The sequence below is a fragment of the Hibiscus syriacus genome, unplaced genomic scaffold (assembly GCF_006381635.1).
Source record: "Hibiscus syriacus cultivar Baekdansim isolate YM2019G1 unplaced genomic scaffold, ASM638163v2 tig00117040_pilon, whole genome shotgun sequence".
NCBI classification, from domain to species: Eukaryota; Viridiplantae; Streptophyta; class Magnoliopsida; order Malvales; family Malvaceae; genus Hibiscus; species Hibiscus syriacus.
In genome coordinates this window covers 429,233-449,022 of record NW_024063535.1, presented here as the reverse complement: position 1 = coordinate 449,022, position 19,790 = coordinate 429,233, and the positions used below count along the sequence as shown (strand labels likewise).

General features: G+C 38.2%; 1 protein-coding gene and 1 pseudogene across 1 annotated transcript; one reads left to right on the top strand and one right to left on the bottom strand.

Annotated features, from left to right (window-relative positions):
* The first annotated feature begins 7,185 nt into the window (after positions 1–7,185).
* On the top strand, positions 7,186–8,726 carry LOC120197043 (transcription factor MYB4-like). Its single transcript, XM_039198683.1, has 4 exons — positions 7,186–7,402; positions 7,507–7,636; positions 7,717–8,226; positions 8,585–8,726. The coding sequence occupies exons 1-3, from the start codon at positions 7,270–7,272 to the stop codon at positions 8,198–8,200; spliced, it is 747 nt and encodes a 248-aa protein (XP_039054614.1). The 5' UTR covers positions 7,186–7,269; the 3' UTR covers positions 8,201–8,226; positions 8,585–8,726.
* A 9,418-nt stretch (positions 8,727–18,144) lies between these two features.
* Positions 18,145–19,363, bottom strand: LOC120197031 (annotated as a pseudogene).
* Positions 19,364–19,790: the final 427 nt, after the last annotated feature.

Genomic DNA, 19,790 nt, shown 5'->3' with positions numbered 1-19,790 from the left:
GTATCAGTTCTCGATTGAAGCACATAGGTGCTCAATCACTTTTAGTTACACAGAGGTGTCAGCTCTCGGTTGAAGCACAAAGGTGCTCAATCGTTAATTCAAGCACAGCGGTGCTCTTTTCCTTCCTAATTTGGGCACTATTGTGCTTATTTGTGTTGCAGGCATAGAGGCGCCAGTGAGTTATAGAGAATGGTCCGCACACGAAATGGTGGAGCAACAAGCTCTCACAGAGGTATAGAACAGGAAGCTACTGAGCCGATTGTACCAAGAATGGTTCGCACACGAAATGGAGGATCGACAAGCTCTCATAGAGGTGTAGAGCAAGAAGCTATCGAGCCGGTTGTACAGGAGACTGGTTCAGTTAATCGACGAAAGCTAGAATAGATCGAAGCCGCACTAGCAGCCCTTAGAGCTCATATGATCTCTGGTGATCGTATGAGGAGAGTTGAGGAGACCCAAGAGGATTTGCTCAAGATAGTGACTGATTTGGGCAATGAGGCAAGAGATGCCATAGGTGTTATACAACTTGGGTATGATGAGCTGAAGGCTCAAGTCAGTGTGCTTCAGGCAACTGTAGCTAGTTTGACCAAAAACCCTATTGAAAGAGTGGGCGTACGAGCCAATATCCACAATCTTCAACGCTTTGATGGAGCGAGGGATGCTAAAGAGCTTGAGAATTTCTTGGTTGACATAGAGCAGTATTTTTGGGCTATGCGCACGGATTCTGATGAAGTTAAGGTGACGATGGCTTCGATGTATATAGGTGGTGACGCTAAGTTATGGTGGCGATCCAAGTTTAAAGATGGGGTGTGCTCCATTACGACTTGGGATGCGTTGAAGAATGAGTTGAAGACCTCCTTCCTCCCCGAGAATGTAGATTACAACGCTCGTAAGAAGTTAAGGGAGTTGTCCCATACAGGGACTATACGGGAGTATGTGAGAGAGTTCTCAACTTTGATGTTGGATATAAAGGATATGTTGGAAAGGGATAAGTTGTTTCATTTCCTTGAAGGACTCAAGCTGTGGGCTAGACTCGAGTTACAGAGACAGAAGGTTCAAGATTTTACAGTAACGATAGCTGCTGCTGAGTGCCTTAATGATTACAATGATCATCCTGGAAAGCGCAAGACGCCTTCTACGAGTGGAGCTAACACCCAATAGGTTAGTGAGAACAAGTTGGCTCGAGTGGAGAAGACATCGAGTTGGGGAGCGAATAGAAGATTCCCTGGAAGGGACCCCGCTCAAAATAGAGTCCCTACTAGTCCTGGATCGAGCAATTGAGGGAATAAACCCTCATTGAGGTATTTTATTTACAATGAACCTCATCGGGTTACAGAGTATCCACAATGAAGTACTTTTAATGCCATGGTGGCAACAACAAAGGACGGAGAACGAGTAAACGCTCCCACGGGAGATATCGAGCCTAAGCCAGCTAGAACGGGCTCCATCCGATTCATAACTGCATTACAGTCTCAGTTGAGTAACTTAAGGAAAGATCCAGAAAGGGGATTGATGTATGTGAACATCTCAACAAATGGGAAAACCTCTAAAGCTCTAGTCGACACGGGAGCCACAGATACATTTATCTCTCCAGAGGAAGCTAAGAAATGTGAGTTGATTATCACCAAGGAGGTGGGACAAATGAAAGCAGTTAACTCCGCTGCTTCAATGATATGTGGAGGTATGAAGAGGGTCAGTATCAAACTTGGGGCTTGAGAAGGAAGTGTAGATTTCACTATTTCCCACATGGATGATTTTGGCATGGTCTCAGGGCTCGATTTTATGACGGCAGCCCAAGTTATTCCTGCCCCGACATAAAGTTGTTTAATGTTCATGGGGGAGCAGCCATGTGCGGTACCAGCTACGATTCTCACTCGTCTTGGGAAGAAGATATTGTCTGCTATCCAATTTAAGAAAGGGGTGAAAAAAGGGAGCATTCCTTCTTAGTCTTTCCAATTTCCAAAGAGGATGCCAATCCTGGCACGGTGCCAAAGAATGTTCAAGAAGTGTTGAGAGACTTTGAGGATGTAATGCCAGGTGAATTGCCAAAAGAGTTGCCCCCGAGACGGTTGGTGGACCATGAGATTGAATTAATCCCGGGAGTAAAACCTCTTGCGAAGTGCCCGTATCGGATGAGTCCTCCATAGTTGGCAGAGTTGAGGAAACAATCAGATGAGTTACTCCAAGCAGGATTTATTCGACCCTCGAAGTCACCTTTTGGGGCGCTTGTGTTATTCTAGAAAAAACATGATAGGAGTTTGAGATTGTGTGTTGATTATAGAGCATTAAACAAAGTGACTGTCAGGAATAAATATCCTATTTCGTTGATCGCCGATTTGTTCGACCAGCTGAGTAATGCTAAGTATTTCACGAAGTTGGATCTCAGGTCGGGATATCATCAAGTGAGAGTGGCCGAAGGGGATGAGCCAAAAACGATATGTGTAACTCGGTATGGAGCATTTGAATTTCTTGTTATGCCTTTTGGACTAACCAATGCTTCTGCTACTTTCTGCACGTTAATGAACCAGGTGTTCCATTACTATCTCGATAAATTCGTAGTCATCTACTTGGACGATATAATGATATTTAGCATTTCTATGGAAGAGCACCTGGAGCATATTCGGTTGGTGCTGATGAGATTACAAGAAAATCAGTTGTTTGTGAAGAAGGAGAAATGTGTTTTTGCCCAAACACAAGTCCAATTTTTAGGCCACATCATTGAGCAAGGGCGCATTCGTATGGATAAGGAGAAGGTGAAGGCTATCCAGGAGTGGCCGACCCCACAAAATGTTAGTGAGCTTAGATCTTTCCTCGGTTTGGCCAATTATTATAGACAATTCGTGGAAGGTTATTCCCGTAGAGTAAAATTACTCACTGATTTGCTAAAGAAAGGTTGTGAGTGGGTTTGGTCCAAGGACTGTCAAGAGGCCTTTGATGATTTAAAGAATGTGGTAATCAGTGAACCAGTTCTTACCTTGCCGGACCTGGAAAAACCTCTAGAAGTAGAGACAGACGCATCCGACTATGCAATTGGAGGGGTACTCTTACAGGACAGACATCCCGTGGCGTTTAAGAGTATGAAGCTAAATTAAACTGAAGCGAGGTATACGTCTCCAGAGAAAGAACTTCTCGCAGTAATTCATTGTTTGAGGACTTGGAGCCACTATTTGTTGGGTCCAAATTTGTGGTAAAGACCGATAATACAGCAGTTAGCCACTTCCTGATACAACTGAGATTGACAGCAAAGCAGCTAGATGGCAAGAGTTTCTAGCCGAGTTTGACTTTCGCTTTGAGCATAAGGCGGGGGAAAATAATCAGGTCGTTGACGCATTGAGTCGCAGGGCAGATTTGGCAGCACTCGGATGTGTGGCCCATATATCCACTAGTAGAGTGTCCAATGAAATTCGTCAACTCATTGTGAACTTTTCCAAGCAAGATCCGCAAGTGGTGGATCTCATGGAGTTGGTTAAAAAGGGTGTTTTGAAATGCTTTTGGATAGAAAATGGTTTATTGATGACAAAGGGGCCACGAATGTTTGTTCCTCAAGCTGGGAATCTGCGACAGAAGTTGTTAAAGGAATGTCATGATACCCCATGGGCTGGACATCCCGATTGGAGACGTACTGTTGCTTTGTTGGGACAAGGGTATTATTGGCCTCAAATATGCCAAGATGTGATGGATTACACCAAGACATGTCTTATCTGTCAACAAGATAAGGTAGATCGACAGAGGACTGCCTGGTTGCTCGAGCCACTACCGGTACCCACTCGACCTTGGGAGAGTGTCTCCTTGGATTTTATATCACACTTGCCTCGAGTAGGAGATATTGGATCAATTCTGGTGGTAGTGGGCAGGTTCTCGAAGTATGCCACTTTTATACTGGCATCGAAGTATTGTTCGGCGGAAGAGACTGTCAGAACTAATTACATATTATTTTAATCTGCACTATATAAGTTTAAACTATCCTTTTGCTAACTCATGAATGATATTTATGTTAAATTATAAGATCTTTGAGTGATCCATTTATGTACGTCGTTGCCTCAACTGATTACACTTTTGCTTATCATGTTATTACTAGTCGATCATTGTTATATTTTATTTATGCTAGTCATTATTGTATTTGTTCAGTATGTATTTAACAAGACGTTATTGACATACTTTTGACAAATGAATATATCATAGATTCAGTCCTACTTTAAAAAAAACGTGAAATAGTAGGAATATACATGATGATTTGAATCCATGAAAACAATTTTTCTCCTAAAAACCTCGATTGAATCCATGGTGAACAATTCATTGGGGAAAAAAATAAAAAAAGTTTGAAAATGGTGGTTTACGATGTGCTTTGTTCTACTGGAAACAACATCGTAGAAATCAACTATGGTGATTTGAAAAGAAACAGCATCAGTAGCTATGGTGATTTGAGAAGAAAATATTCTCTCTCTTTTTTTTTCCTTTCAAATAGTGATGAAAATGTTCTACTTTTTAAAATGAAAATGAGAGAGAATTTGGAGAAAGAGATTTATTTATGTTTTAACTGAACAAATGCCTTGTCAAAATACCGTTGGCGACTTTAACGATAGAGTGATCAAAATATGAGTAATTTAAAATTTTAGTTATTAAATTAAAAAAATTTAAATGTGAGTGATCAAAATAAGAGTGATGAGAAAATTGAGTGAGAAAATCTAGTAATTTACCCCTTTATTAATTTAATCTCGTCAAATACGGTCAAACACGTTTTAAAGAAATCACACCTTAAAATGACAAAATACTAATAAAAATAATCTTAAAAAGTTGTGACCACACAATCTGGATTAGTCTAGAAACAATATAAGGGTAAAGTAGACGTTTAGTATCATAATAATAATTATTATTTTATTTTAGTCATTTAACTATTATTTTTTTAAAGTTATAAATCACGTTATGTTTTAGTTTTATTTTGATTATATATTATTAAAAAATTAATAGAATTATTGACATGACATTTCCAAAAATTTTGTTTTCAACAATGTCGTGATGTTATCGTATGATGACACATCAATATCACCATTAATTTTTTATGATAGATGATCAAAATAAAATCAAAATATAACGTTAGGTATGATTTTAAAATTAAAAAAATAATTGAGTGATCAAAACGATACTGAAGTAATATTTGAAGTACTAAACGTGTAGTTTATGTCACTTTGAATTTGTGGGGTTTTTTAATTTATTGACAATATTAATATTTTTCTTGTCTAAAGTTTAAATCTTATTCCACCTCAATTAAAAAAAATAAAAATGACAATATTTTTATGTTAATATTTTTTGTGATATTTAAGCGGAAACGATTTTTTATGTCATGAGGAATTAATTATCCAAGAAATACTTTCCAAAGCTATTCAAAGTCCTAAAACTTTGGATAGCTTGAAATTTCAGTCGCAAGTCCACTTTCTCTATCTTTCCTTTTTCCCTTTTCTTTTATATTCTATCTTTTCCTTTCTTTTCTATCTTTTCTCGTCTTATTCCCATTAGATATATGGATGGATTAAGGGCAGCGTCACGTATCGTTTAGGGTAGATACGCGTTTATCTTAAAATTTATATATTTTTTATATTAGTGGTCAATTTTATTAAAAGTATCCACCCTTAAATTTTATTTATATTTACCTCATACAAAAAAATTTATGTTATTAATATATGTGTTCACCTTAAAAAATATTTCTAAATCCGTCACTAATTAAGGGTACAGATAAAAATTATTGTTCTATCATGTATCCATCTTTAATTGGATATGAATTTTGAGTTAAAGTTGTGTCTGAAACAAATAAATAAAAATTATTTTTTTTATTTGATGGATATTATAAAAATTATATTTCTATACATTGTATTGTTATTTTAGGTAAGATCAGAGATGTTTTTCATCCTAACCTCAATCCATTTAAATCTCACTTTTGCTTTTCATTTTGAAAAACTCAACCCTATAATATTCTATATCCAAAATTAATCTTGTTTGAATTAATCTATTATTTATTTAATTCAAAAATAAAAAATAATAATTTTATAAAATGTTTAATAAAAATGTGACAAATGAAATATCTTTTTAATGAATATTGTTTACAGTTTAATAAATAATTTTATATTTTTAGTTCCACTCTTAAATGTTTAAATATTTCAATTTCATCCCTAATCTTTACCTATCAATCTAAATCAGTCCTTAAAATTTTGAACATTTCAATTTCTTCTATTAACTATGACCTTCATTCTAAATTAGTCCATAAACTTTTTGAATATTCCAATTTCATCTAAAAGTATACATATATACTGATCACATCTCTTGTTAATAAAATCGTTAGACTAAGTTATATTATTATACGTTTTAAAATCAAATTTTAGTTTAAATTATGGTTGAAACTAATTACATATTTGGATGAATTTGGAGATGAAATTGGAATATTCAAAAGTTTGGGGACTAATTTAGAAAGAGAATCATAGTTTAGGGATTAAATTAAAATATTCAAAAGTTTAAATACTAATTTAAAATGAGAGTTATAGTTTAGAGACAATTAACTCTTAATCTAATAAAAACCATATATATTCTTTCACTATCTGATTGCCTGTGTATACACTTGACACAGGCCATTCAAATCCCCGTCGTACGTATGAACGATGTATAATTAAGTATTTGAGTGTGATAACTGAATGCCATGGTACTCATGCATATCCATTTAATGTCCTACTTTTCAAGGCAGCATCTACAAATCTACACCACACGATCTATAATTTTTTTTTGTTTACTTTACCACAGATATTTCAGATTTCATTTTTTTGTCTGTATTTTGTCTATAGACTATGAATAGAATAGCACAAATTTACGGTAATTCCTACAGTTGTTTAAATATTTATGAACTTCATATTTTCACTTCATGGAAACTAAAAATTCACCAGACTTTGCAGATATCACGTTTCATCATAATCATGTTCCATCATAATAATGTTTCGTCCAGCTACGTAAATTAAGGGTTTACCCTCTTCCATATACATTTGATTCATGGAGTGGACTCTAGAAAGCGGCTTCCTGGATTTTGATCATCTCATAAGAAGACTAACGAATTTTTATCTATAAAATGGAAATGAAATGAATAAAAACAATGTTCATAATATTAAATGAGGCAAGAAAACGTGTAACACGTTTTGGTCTAAAGATGGTAGATTATAAATAGCTGCCACTTTGAAGACTCGTGACTGGTGTCAAGGGAGATCGTTAAAAAAAACAGAAGAGAGGGAAAAGATGGTGAGAACACCTTGCTGTGATAAAACTGGACTGAGGAAAGGAACCTGGACACCTGAGGAAGATCGAAAACTAACGGCTTATGTTACCCGATATGGCTGCTGGAATTGGCGTCAGCTTCCCAAGTATGCCGGTAAGCTAGCCAGTATACCTCGCTAGTCAATGCTAACCGTATTATTTTGCAGCGGTACTCTTTACCAACACGCATAATTCGATGTTTGATTTTGTGGGTTTCAGGTCTGGCAAGGTGCGGAAAGAGTTGCAGGCTGAGATGGTTGAATTATCTAAGGCCTAATATCAAGAGAGGAAATTTCAGCAGGAAAGAAGAAGAGACTATCATCAGATTACATGAGTCACTGGGAAACAGGTACTTGCAGCACTTGCATTTGAGCCATAAATTCATATTTGTTAAAAACCATTTTCATAATTAGCGGTTTTACTACGCAGATGGTCTGCCATTGCAGCAGAGTTACCTGGAAGAACAGACAATGAAGTAAAGAACCATTGGCACACAACTCTGAAGAAGCGGTTTAAACAAAAGTCTTCAACACCAAAAGATGGGAAAGATAAGAATGAAGATCCGGAGATACAAGGAACAAAGCTAAACAACAACGCCAATCGTCTTGTAATCAGTTCCCCAAATCCTCCTTTGATTCTTGAAAGCTCACTGTCATCCCCACAACCAGCCTCGAGCAATCAAAACTCCTCCATCACTGCAGATACCAATACAGTTGAATCCAGAAGATTAGACCCAGTTTCAGATAACAATTTGTTTGAAGCATACGAGGCGGATAGTGGAAGTTTCTGGACGGAACCGTTCTTCTCCGATAGCTATGACACGTGGAGTGATATGTGGGCTGAGTTTCCATTACTCGACGATGAAGTCTTATACCCTTTCGGTTTCTACGAGCTTGAAGGGTTCAACCTCTGATTGATTAAAAACAGTAACATAACCAGGTTTCTTGGGTGTTTATCTTACTGTTTGATGTCATGTGTGGGGTCGTAAAGAGTTTTTCTTCTTATCTTTAACGGATAATGAAAATCTAATGAAATAAACAAACAACCAAAAATCTAAGACTTCCTTCTTTCTCATACTTCAATAAATCTCGATTATATTTTAAATTAACTTTAATAAAAAATTTAATTGTGAGTAATACTATCTCATCACTTTTCTATTTATATAATTTAAGCTTCAAATTTTATCAAACTTTTTATCATTTGATTTTTTTTTAAAAAAAAATTATTACTTTGCATTAGAATACACAAAGTACACCACTTCTTTTTATCATTTGATTTTGTTGGACATTATTTTCAGGTTGGTGACGCACGTGGTGGGCCTCTGATGTTTATTTAGCAGTGGGTGGAGGATTTTTGCAGTAAAAACATGCATGGTGGAATTAGCGCATTCCCGGTAGTCCTACCTGGTTTATTGTGATTGGAGTTCGTTACTGATTGGTCGGAGATAGAATAATGAAGCGAGGGCAACGTTTCGCGTGGTTTTGTTTGTAGCTTGGGTTTGCTTTTTGTTTTGGATGTGTGTTGTTCCTTTTTGGTTTTCATTCGGGGTAGTGTGTAGCTACAATGTTGTAGTTTGTTTCGGACTGTTCTAGTGGTGTTGTTCCCGGTTGTTGTTGTTGTTGTTCTTGTTGTTCCTGGGTTCATGTTGGACCTTCTTCCATCCCAAGATTTACTCTTTTTCCTCTACTTAAGATTAGAGAGGTTTTTTAATGAGATCTTTGGGGTGGTGTATTTTTTGTATTATAATGCAAAGTAACGAATTTTTTATCTTTTATTTACATAAAACTATTAGTTAAAATTTTAAACTAACAAATTACAATAAATTAAGGTGAATAACCAATACCCGATCGCTTGTGTGTGTGTTTTTTAATAAAGATATAAATGACTCTATTATTGAAAATAAATAAAGAGAAAAACAGCTGAATCTCATATTAGATTTATACAACGTCGTGCATGCATAAGCAATATAACATCATATTAGATTTATATAGCTACTACTTTATTCAACCTTGTACGTTTGGATGCACCCACAAATACGTCTTTTTCTTAAACACAATCGCATAACCACAAGTTGTCAATAGAAACTATTATTAAATAAAAATAATGAATATATATTATTTGTTTTGAATAAATATTATTTTTCTTACTTAAATTATTATTCATTTTTAAATTTAGATTAATTTTTATTTACGTTATGATAAATCATTTTGAAAATTATAAATTAATTACTTTTTTTAATATTATTATCTGTGTAATATAATTGCCTGGCATGATAATTAAGAATAGTAGATATTTTTCACCTAAAATTGCATGTTATGAGATGTGTACGTCGCCATGATGGTTTCGGAGAAATGGTAGGGAAGATCCCAGTTGATTACAGAGAAGGTCGGTGGAATATTTAATGTATGATGAAACAATAATATACATGGGTAAGTCCATGTTCACGTATGTTTTCTTAGGAATTCCTTATGTCAGCAGAAAAAATAAATAGTAGAATATATGAATTGACTCAAAGACTCGGTCCATCACACTGTCGTGATTAGTTAACTAAAGCAAGCTATGTAGTATTTTTAGTAGAATTTTGGTCTATTTGCATGTGATACATGTATTCATTTGATTATTCAACGTTCTCACCCAACGTTTTGGTTGTTGTTTTTAAGATTCTAACCCTCGTTATAATAATATATTTAATCTCTAATATTTAGATATTGTAATTATTGTAATCCATCAAGTAACATCAGTGGTAAAGATAAATATTATTCTTCCTAGAGTTAGAGGCTCTGAGTTCGAGCAGTTACGTATGCAAGATATGTGTTGTTAATGGTTAAAAAAAGATTTTGAACACCAACAACCAGTTGGTTTAGTGGGATGAGGCACTAGGTCCCTTAAGCAAGGTTAGGGGTTCGAATCATGGCGTTTGCAAATAGAGCAAATTGGGTTGGGAGGGTCGCCCTCGCCTCTACAATACCCGATTTAGATTAGTCAATCAATAAATCAGATACTAGTGATTAATTAAAAAAAAAGATTTTGGACAGATACTATCGTGCAATCACTTCACATTATTGAAAAAAGAAACATATTGTAATTATTGTATAACACCAAAAGTCTTGTTTTTTTTACATTTGTACCCTTATTATATCACTAAATTTCAGAATAACAACCCCCAAGAAGTCATATACACCACCAAAGATGTTTTTGAGTTCAGGTAAAATATTTTTTTATATATTTTAGTTGATACCGGCTAAGGTTAATTTGAGAGAAGGGAATTAAATTTAGATCAAATTGATAAAATTTATAAATGTGAAGTAGTTTTTTCAGACCAAATTGTTAAAATTTACAAAATTAAAAAGTTAAATTTATTAAATTATTAAAAATCAAGATCAGATTGTTAGAATATATAAATATTAAGGACTAAATATGTTATTATGTTAATTTATAAACTGCCACGTCAATAACTTTACTATCATCTTAACAGCCGCTGATTAAACTTAATTAATTTGTAACGTTAGTAATTAAATTTACGATATTTTTAGTTCGGTGACTAAAAAAGCCTAGAACCAATAACTGAGTGACTAATAGGATAATTTTTAGTTAGCTGGAATGCTCGTGGCAAAGCGTTGCATGAGAAGGACACTAATACGGTCCCTCCTGCTTATAATTTTGTGAAGATTCATGTTGATGCGGCCGGATACAAGAATTTTTGTTAGGGAATACAAATATGAAAAATTATATTAAGAATTTAATAGTGCGAGATTATAAAATTTCAAATGTATAAAATTAAATAATTCATATAAAATAAAATAAAACTTAATATATAAAAAAATTAATTTTTTTAGAGAATGTGATCGCACCCTAACACCCCATCGATCCATCCCTGCATAAAGCCACTCCAGGGATCATTATTTGTAACTGTGCAGGTGAGGTTTTGACAACTTGCACACATTAAAAAATAAGAACAATTCTTTTACCACAGAAGTCACTTAGTTTGTATTCTAAAAATTTCAAATAATAATATATTTTATATTTTGTATATTTTTTAATAATATATTTTCACCTCTCTTTAAATTTTAGAAATTTCACCTCTTAAAATTTCAGTACCAACAACCAACCGTGGGGAGCCGTTGGCGCAATGTTGCTCATTTATTATGGTAAGCCTTGTCAAAAGGAAGCAAAATTCAATCTTTCGATTTTTCCTCCCTCCATTTCCAACAAACAAATACAACGGATTAGCCATTGCAAGGCACGTTAGCCTAGTAGAGATTGGGGCATACAATAGCCAGTAGCCATGAACGAAACATCAAGCTCCCATATTCATCTCTGGCACCCATTCCTTCATTTTCATTTTCTCAATATTTTGTTCTGTTCCTCTGTTATTTGCACAAGGAATTAAGGAAAACTAGGGGGTGCTATTGTCGTGACCACTTTTATGGGGCCACAACCGGGTAGGCACGCCAAGGTCAACCCTGTATAGGGCCTAGTGGCAGGGTACAATAAACTTATCCTCTTTTCAAGCATTTCAATATTTTAGGTAAGGAGTGGGGGTATGACTTGTTATCCCTTGTTCTAGCATCTCAACGTCTATAGGTAGTATTTCTGTTATTTTGTTTTCGCATATATGTAGGGGGTGGACAGCCGGCAGAGTTTGGGTTGATCCACAGGTAAAGGTATGTGTCTTGTGAACACTATCAAGGGCTGCCCCTATGGCCTAATCGATGATGTGGGTGAGTCTTCTGTAACCCGATGTTTCTTTTTATTAATAAAACATATTTCTCTTAGAGAAGTCCGGGGGTTGAGAGGTGCATCCGCTATGCCCCACGGGCTCAGATTATTGGTCGAATGACCATATGGCTACAAAGATCTAACGTGATGTTTGTTTCTGTTTGATCAACTATACAAGATAAAGGATGACTTGGTTGGGAAGCGTCCCTTTCGAGTGTCGCACGGATTACCAACCGAACCAACAAGGCTAAGTCTGTGACACTTGGTATCAGAGCACAGAGGTGCGTGTTCGTTTACTAGAAGCACAGAGGTGCTCATTTTGTTGAGTCAAGCATGATAGTGCTTGTTACTTGCTTGTTGCACAGTGGTGCACAAATGCTAAACCTAGCACAAAGGTGCGTGGCTGTAGATCGCAGCACAGAGGTGCTCGGTCGGTTGTAAAAGCATGGAGGTGTTTGAGTTAGATTATAGTACAGAGGTACTCAATCATTCTAATGCACAGAGGTGCCAGATTTTAGACTTAAGCACAGAGGTGCTCAGTCTTTTTTAACTGCACAGAGGTGTCAGTTCTCGATTGAAGCACATCACATAGGTGCTCAATTAGTCTTAGCTACACAGAGGTGTCAGCTCCTGGCTGAAGCACAGAGGTGTCAGCTCCTGGCTGAAGCACAGAGGTTCTCAGTCTTTTTTAACTGTACAGAGGTATCAGTTCTCGATTGAAGCACATAGGTGCTCAATCACTTTTAGTTACACAGAGGTGTCAACTCTCGGTTGAAGCACAAAGGTGCTCAATCGTTAATTCAAGCACAGCGGTGCTCTTTTCCTTCCTAATTTGGGCACTATTGTGCTTATTTGTGTTGCAGGCATAGAGGCGCCAGTGAGTTATAGAGAATGGTCCGCACACAAAATGGTGGAGCAACAAGCTCTCACAGAGGTATAGAGCAGGAAGCTACTGAGCCGATTGTACCGAGAATGGTTCGCACACGAAATGGAGGATCGACAAGCTCTCATAGAGGTGTAGAGCAAGAAGCTATCGAGCCGGTTGTACAGGAGACTGGTTCAGTTGATCGACGAAAGCTAGAATAGATCGAAGCCGCACTAGCATCCCTTAGAGCTCATATGATCTCTGGTGATCGTATGAGGAGAGTTGAGGAGACCCTAGAGGATTTGCTCAAGATAGTGACTGATTTGGGCAATGAGGCAAGAGATGCCATAGGTGTTATACAACTTGGGTATGATGAGCTGAAGGCTCAAGTCAGTGTGCTTCAGGCAACTGTAGCTAGTTTGACCGAAAACCTATTGAAAGAGTGGGCGTACGAGCCAATATCCACAATCCTCAACGCTTTGATGGAGCGAGGGATGCTAAAGAGCTTGAGAATTTCTTGGTTGACATAGAGCAGTATTTTTGGGCTATGCGCACGGATTCTGATGAAGTTAAGGTGGCGATGGCTTCGATGTATATAGGTGGTGACGCTAAGTTATGGTGGCGATCCAAGTTTAAAGATGGGGTGTGCTCCATTACGACTTGGGATGCGTTGAAGAATGAGTTGAAGACCTCCTTCCTCCCCGAGAATGTAGATTACAACGCTCGTAAGAAGTTAAGGGAGTTATCCCATACAGGGACTATACGGGAGTATGTGAGAGAGTTCTCAACTTTGATGTTGGATATAAAGGATATTTTGGAAAGGGATAAGTTGTTTCATTTCCTTGAAGGACTCAAGCCGTGGGCTAGACTCGAGTTACAGAGACAGAAGGTTCAAGATTTTACAGTAACGATAGCTGCTGCTGAGTGCCTTAATGATTACAATGATCATCCTGGAAAGCGCAAGATGCCTTCTACGAGTGGAGCTAACACCCAACAGGTTAGTGAGAACAAGTTGGCTCGAGGGGAGAAGACATCGAGTTGGGGAGCGAATAGAAGATTCCCTGGAAGGGACCCCGCTCAAAATAGAGTCCCTACTAGTCCTGGATCGAGCAATTGAGGGAATAAACCCTCATTGAGGTATTTTATTTACAATGAACCTCATCGGGTTACAGAGTGTCCACAATGAAGTACTTTTAATGCTATGGTGGCAACAACAAAGGACGGAGAACGAGTAAACGCTCCCACGGGAGATATCAAGCCTAATCCAGCTAGAACGGGCTCCATCCGATTCATAACTGCATTACAGTCTCAGTTGAGTAACTTAAGGAAAGATCCAGAAAGGGGATTGATGTATGTGAACATCTCAACAAATGGGAAAACCTCTAAAGCTCTAGTCGACACGGGAGCCACAGATACATTTATCTCTCCAGAGGAAGCTAAGAAATGTGAGTTGATTATCACCAAGGAGGTGGGACAAATGAAAGCAGTTAACTCCGCTGCTTCAATGATATGTGGAGGTATGAAGAGGGTCAGTATCAAACTTGGGGCTTAAGAAGGAAGTGTAGATTTCACTATTTCCCACATGGATGATTTTGACGTGGTCTTAGGGCTCGATTTTATGATGGCAGCCCAAGTGATTCCTGCCCCGACATAAAGTTGTTTAATGTTCATGGGGGAGCAACCATGTGCGGTACCAGCTACGATTCTCACTCGTCTTGGGAAGAAGATATTGTCTGCTATCCAATTTAAGAAAGGGGTGAAAAAAGGGAGCATTCCTTCTTAGTCTTTCCAATTTCCAAAGAGGATGCCAATCATGGCACGGTGCCAAAGAATGTTCAAGAAGTGTTGAGAGACTTTGAGGATATAATGCCAGGTGAATTGCCAAAAGAGTTGCCCCCGAGACGGTTGGTGGACCATGAGATTAAATTAATCCCGGGAGTAAAACCTCTTGCGAAGTGCCCGTATCGGATGAGTCCTCCAGAGTTGGCAGAGTTGAGGAAACAATCGGATGAGTTACTCCAAGCAGGATTTATTCGACCCTCGAAGTCACCTTTTGGGGCGCTTGTGTTATTCTAGAAAAAACATGATAGGAGTTTGAGATTGTGTGTTGATTATAGAGCATTAAACAAAGTGACTGTCAGGAATAAATATTCTATTTCGTTGATCGCCGATTTGTTCGACCAGCTGAGTAATGCTAAGTATTTCACGAAGTTGGATCTCAGGTCGGGATATCATCAAGTGAGAGTGGCCGAAGGGGATGAGCCAAAAACGATATGTGTAACTCGGTATGGAGCATTTGAATTTCTTGTTATGCCTTTTGGACTAACCAATGCTTCTGCTACTTTCTGCACGTTAATGAACCAGGTGTTCCATTACTATCTCGATAAATTCGTAGTCATCAACTTGGACGATATAATGATATTTAGCATTTCTATGGAAGAGCACCTGGAGCATATTCGGTTGGTGCTGATGAGATTACAAGAAAATCAGTTGTTTGTGAAGAAAGAGAAATGTGCTTTTGCCTAAACACAAGTCCAATTTTTAGGCCACATCATTGAGCAAGGGCGCATTCGTATGGATAAGGAGAAGGTGAAGGCTATCCAGGAGTGGCCGACCCCACAAAATGTTAGTGAGCTTAGATCTTTCCTCGGTTTGGCCAATTATTATAGACAATTCGTGGAAGGTTATTCCCGTAGAGTAAAATTACTCACTGATTTGCTAAAGAAAGGTTGTGAGTGGGTTTGGTCCAAGGACTGTCAAGAGGCCTTTGATGATTTAAAGAATGTGGTAATCAGTTAACAAGTTCTTACCTTGCCGGACCTGGAAAAACCTCTAGAAGTAGAGACAGACGCATCTGACTATGCAATTAGAGGGGTACTCTTACAGGACAGACATCCTGTGGCGTTTGAGAGTATGAAGCTAAATTAAACTGAAGCGAGGTATACGTCTCCAGAGAAAGAACTTCTCGCAGTAATTCATTATTTGAGGACTTGGAGCCACTATTTGTTGGGTCCAAATTTGTGGTAAAGACCGATAATACAGCAGTTAGCCACTTCCTGACACAACTGAGATTGACAGCAAAGCAGCTACATGGCAAGAGTTTCTAGCCGAGTTTGACTTTCGCTTTGAGCATAAGGCGGGGGAAAATAATCAGGTCGTTGACGCATTGAGTCGCAGGGCAGATTTGGCAGCACTCCGATGTGTGGCCCATATATCCACTAGTAGAGTGTCCAATGAAATTCGTCAACTCATTGTGAACTTTTCCAAGCAAGATCCGCAAGTGGTGGATCTCATGGAGTTGGTTAAAAAGGGTGTTTCGAAATGCTTTTGGATAGAAAATGGTTTATTGATGACAAAGGGGCCACGAATGTTTGTTCCTCAAGCTGGGAATCTGCGACAAAAGTTGTTAAAGGAATGTCATGATACCCCATGGGCTGGACATCCCGGTTGGAGACGTACTGTTGCTTTGTTGGGACAAGGGTATTATTGGCCTCAAATAACAAGATGTGATGGATTACACCAAGACATGTCTTATCTGTCAACAAGATAAGGTAGATCGACAGAGTACTGCCTGGTTGCTCGAGCCACTACCGGTACCCACTCGACCTTGGGAGAGTGTCTCCTTGGATTTTATATCACACTTGCCTCGAGTATGAGATCTTGGATCAATTCTGGTGGTAGTGGGCAGGTTCTCGAAGTATGCCACTTTTATACTGGCATCGAAGTATTGTTCGGCGGAAGAGACTGTTAGGTTGGTGTTTAAACACGTGGTGAAATATTGGGGCATTCCTCAGAGCATAGTCAGTGATCGAGATGAAAGATTTATTGGGAAATTTTGGAAGGGATTGTTCCAGTTAATGGGGACACAACTCAACTTTTCGTCAAGTTACCACCCTCAAACAGATGGACAGACTAAGCGATTTAATGGACTATTGGAGGAGTACCTGAGGCACTTCATTCAGGCCAATCAGAAGAACTAGCATCCATTATTGGATGTGGCGCAGTTATGTTTTAATTCACAAAAGAGTTCATCTACTAATAAAAGCCCTTTTGAACTGGTGACAGGTCAGCAGCCAAGACTCCCACATATTATGGATGAGACCTCTCAAGGAATATGCCCCCGTGCCTCAAATTTTGTGGGGGAGTGGAAGCAGAATATAGAGATTGCCAAGGCTTCCTTGCAGAAAGCAACGAAACGTATGAAGAAATGCGCAGATCGTAACAGACAAGATCTACACTTTCAGGTTGAGGATTTGGTGCTTGTCAAGTTGATGCCAGAACAACGTAGATTTTTACACCAGAGGGATCATCGCTTGGTGCGAAAGTACGAGGGTCCAGTCTCGATAGTAGTAAAGGTAGGGAATGCTTCGTACAAGGTTGACCCTCCTACTTGGATGAGAGTTCACCTTGTCTTCCATGTGAGCAATCTGAAGCCGTTTCACACCGATCCTAATGTCACTAATCAGAGTATGCCTGCCAGAGAGTCGATTGGTACGCAACCACCCTCACAGCGTCATGTTGAAGAGATTCTTGCAGGAAGAATTGTTAAGGTGGGCGGAAAACAAAGACGACAATATCTAGTCAAGTGGGGAGGCTTTGATCAGGAAGAGAACACTTGGGAAAGAGAGTATGATCTCAGGGCATTCAAACAGAAGATTGAAGAGTTCCGAGCCATGCAGTCGATGAGAACGTCGACAAATTAGGTGGGGGAGATTGTCGTGGCCGTCCCTTTTATGGGTCCACAACCGTGTAGGCACACCAAGGCCAACCCTGTATAGGGCCTAGTGGCAAGGTAGAATAAACTTGTCCTCTTTTCAAGCATTTCAATGTTTTAGGTATGGAGTGGGGGTATGACTTGTTGTCCCCTGTTCAAGCATTTCAACGTCTATAGATAGCATTTCTGTTATTTTGTTTTCGCATATATGTAGGGGGTGGAAAGCCGGCAGAGTTTGGGTTGATCCACAGGTAAAGGTGTGTGTCTTGTGAACACCATCGAGGGCCACCCCTACGGCCTAATCGATGGTGTGGGTGAGTCTTCTGTAACCCGATGTTTCTTTTTATTAATAAAATATTTTTCTCTCGGAGAAGTCCGGGAGTTGAGAGATGCATCCGCTATGCCTCATGGAATCGGATTATTGGTCAAAGGACCATGTGGCTACAAAGATCTAACGTGATGTTTGTTTCTGTTTGATCAGATATACGAGATAAAGACTGACTTAGTTGGGAAGTATCCCTTTCGAGTGCCGCACGGATTAGCAACCAAACCAACTAGGCTAAGTCCGTGACACTAAGGTCACTTTTACAATGGTCCATAGATTAGAACTTTTGATTTGGACCTGAGAGAAGTGGAGCCTTTGATAATTGTTCCGTAATCATTAATTTTTCTTCTCTTTATGTCTCTCTGTGTCATGGAAATAACGGCGGTTGCACCGACGGTGCTCATTTCACTTCCCGAACTGGAAATATGTCGGTCAAACACATTGACCGGCGTGTTGGAGTTCGAAACCATATCTAATATAGATTCGTAGCCCTCCTTCGCTATCTTTTGCACCGAATTGAAGCATTTTATCATGTTTTCCTGCAGCCAATTAGCTGTTAACCCATTGGGAAAACAAATCATGATCTTCATGTTCAAAGCAATGTTTAATGGAAAACTATATTATTTACCTTATTTACATATGAACAACTGGAAATTGCTTTTCTAAAGCTTGGGAATTGCAAGGGAAAGAGTTCATGGCTAGCAAAGAGAAGTGCAGATGCTGCAACTATCGATGACTCGAACTCCAAAAGTTTTGTATCTGTTAATTAAACCCAATGGCTAAGTACAAGTATAGATTTTGGCATATTAAGTGAAGTAGACAAACATACCGATTTGAGCTTTGAAGATGAGTTGAAGAGCACGAGCTTTAATGGCTTGACTTACTGGAACTTCTTTGAGCTTGAACAACGAAATGAAAAAGGAGACGAAAGAGAATGGAGTAATGGAACGCATTCGCCATTTTAATGCTCCCAAGATCAAGTACTCCATTCGCTCTACCGCCTGTGCATCAAACGCGAAGCCCCCATCTACCTGAAAATCGTCGAGAGGGAACTCTAGTTTGGTCATCTTGGCGGCTAAAGAGAGACAAGAGATTGAAACAAGTCTCAAAATCCATGTCTGAGGTTGCTGCAGAACCAGTTTTGTTTGGCTTGATAAAAATGGGTCAAGATAATTGATAGCAAGATACGATGAAAAGAGGCCGAGCTTGCAAGAAAACTGAAACCAGAAAGCAAATCCAGCATAAGTGAAAATGAACACACAATAACATAGATGTTTAGTTATTTAAATACCTATACCTGTGAGATTGAAGAGATAGCTTCTCGTCTGAGCGAAATATGAAGATGACAAGCTTCCAGAGTGTTAATGTAATTCTGTGTGGGCATATGATCAGGTTCAAGCAGGAAGAGGGAAGAGTTGAAGTTTAACAAAGGGTTTTCAAGATCCAACTCCATGAATTGAAGTGTTAAAGGTCAGCCTAGTGGCGTTGAAGAGAGCCCAGCAATCTCTATATATACAAATTCCATTGTTAAAAGAGGTGCAACAATGAAGAAAGTTTACGGGTAAGTGAAAAACAATTTCATTATTTTAATTTCTAATTAACTTCGGGCGCGTTTATCATGTGTATAATAGAATATGACAAATATGGTAAATGCTTATTATATTCTGTTTTCGTGTGTGATATATATATATATATATATATATATATATATATATTAATTCTAATATTAATTTACTTAAAAGAGAGGGAAAAAAGACTTTTGGAGAAGGAATGATATTACTTTTAGTAGGTCTAAAACCATAACCTAAAAAAAATATGAGAATAAAAATAAACTTGATCAACCGATCAAATCTAAATATATTTAGTCTCATGTGTGTGAT

Excerpts from the sequence above, each read along its gene's own strand:
- LOC120197043 (XM_039198683.1), top strand. The coding sequence starts at position 7,270 with ATGGTGAGAACACCTTGCTGTGATAAAACTGGACTGAGGAAAGGAACC. Across the intron at positions 7,403-7,506 it reads TCAGCTTCCCAAGTATGCCG|GTCTGGCAAGGTGCGGAAAG; the intron begins GTAAGCTAGCCA and ends TGTGGGTTTCAG. Across the intron at positions 7,637-7,716 it reads CATGAGTCACTGGGAAACAG|ATGGTCTGCCATTGCAGCAG; the intron begins GTACTTGCAGCA and ends TTTACTACGCAG.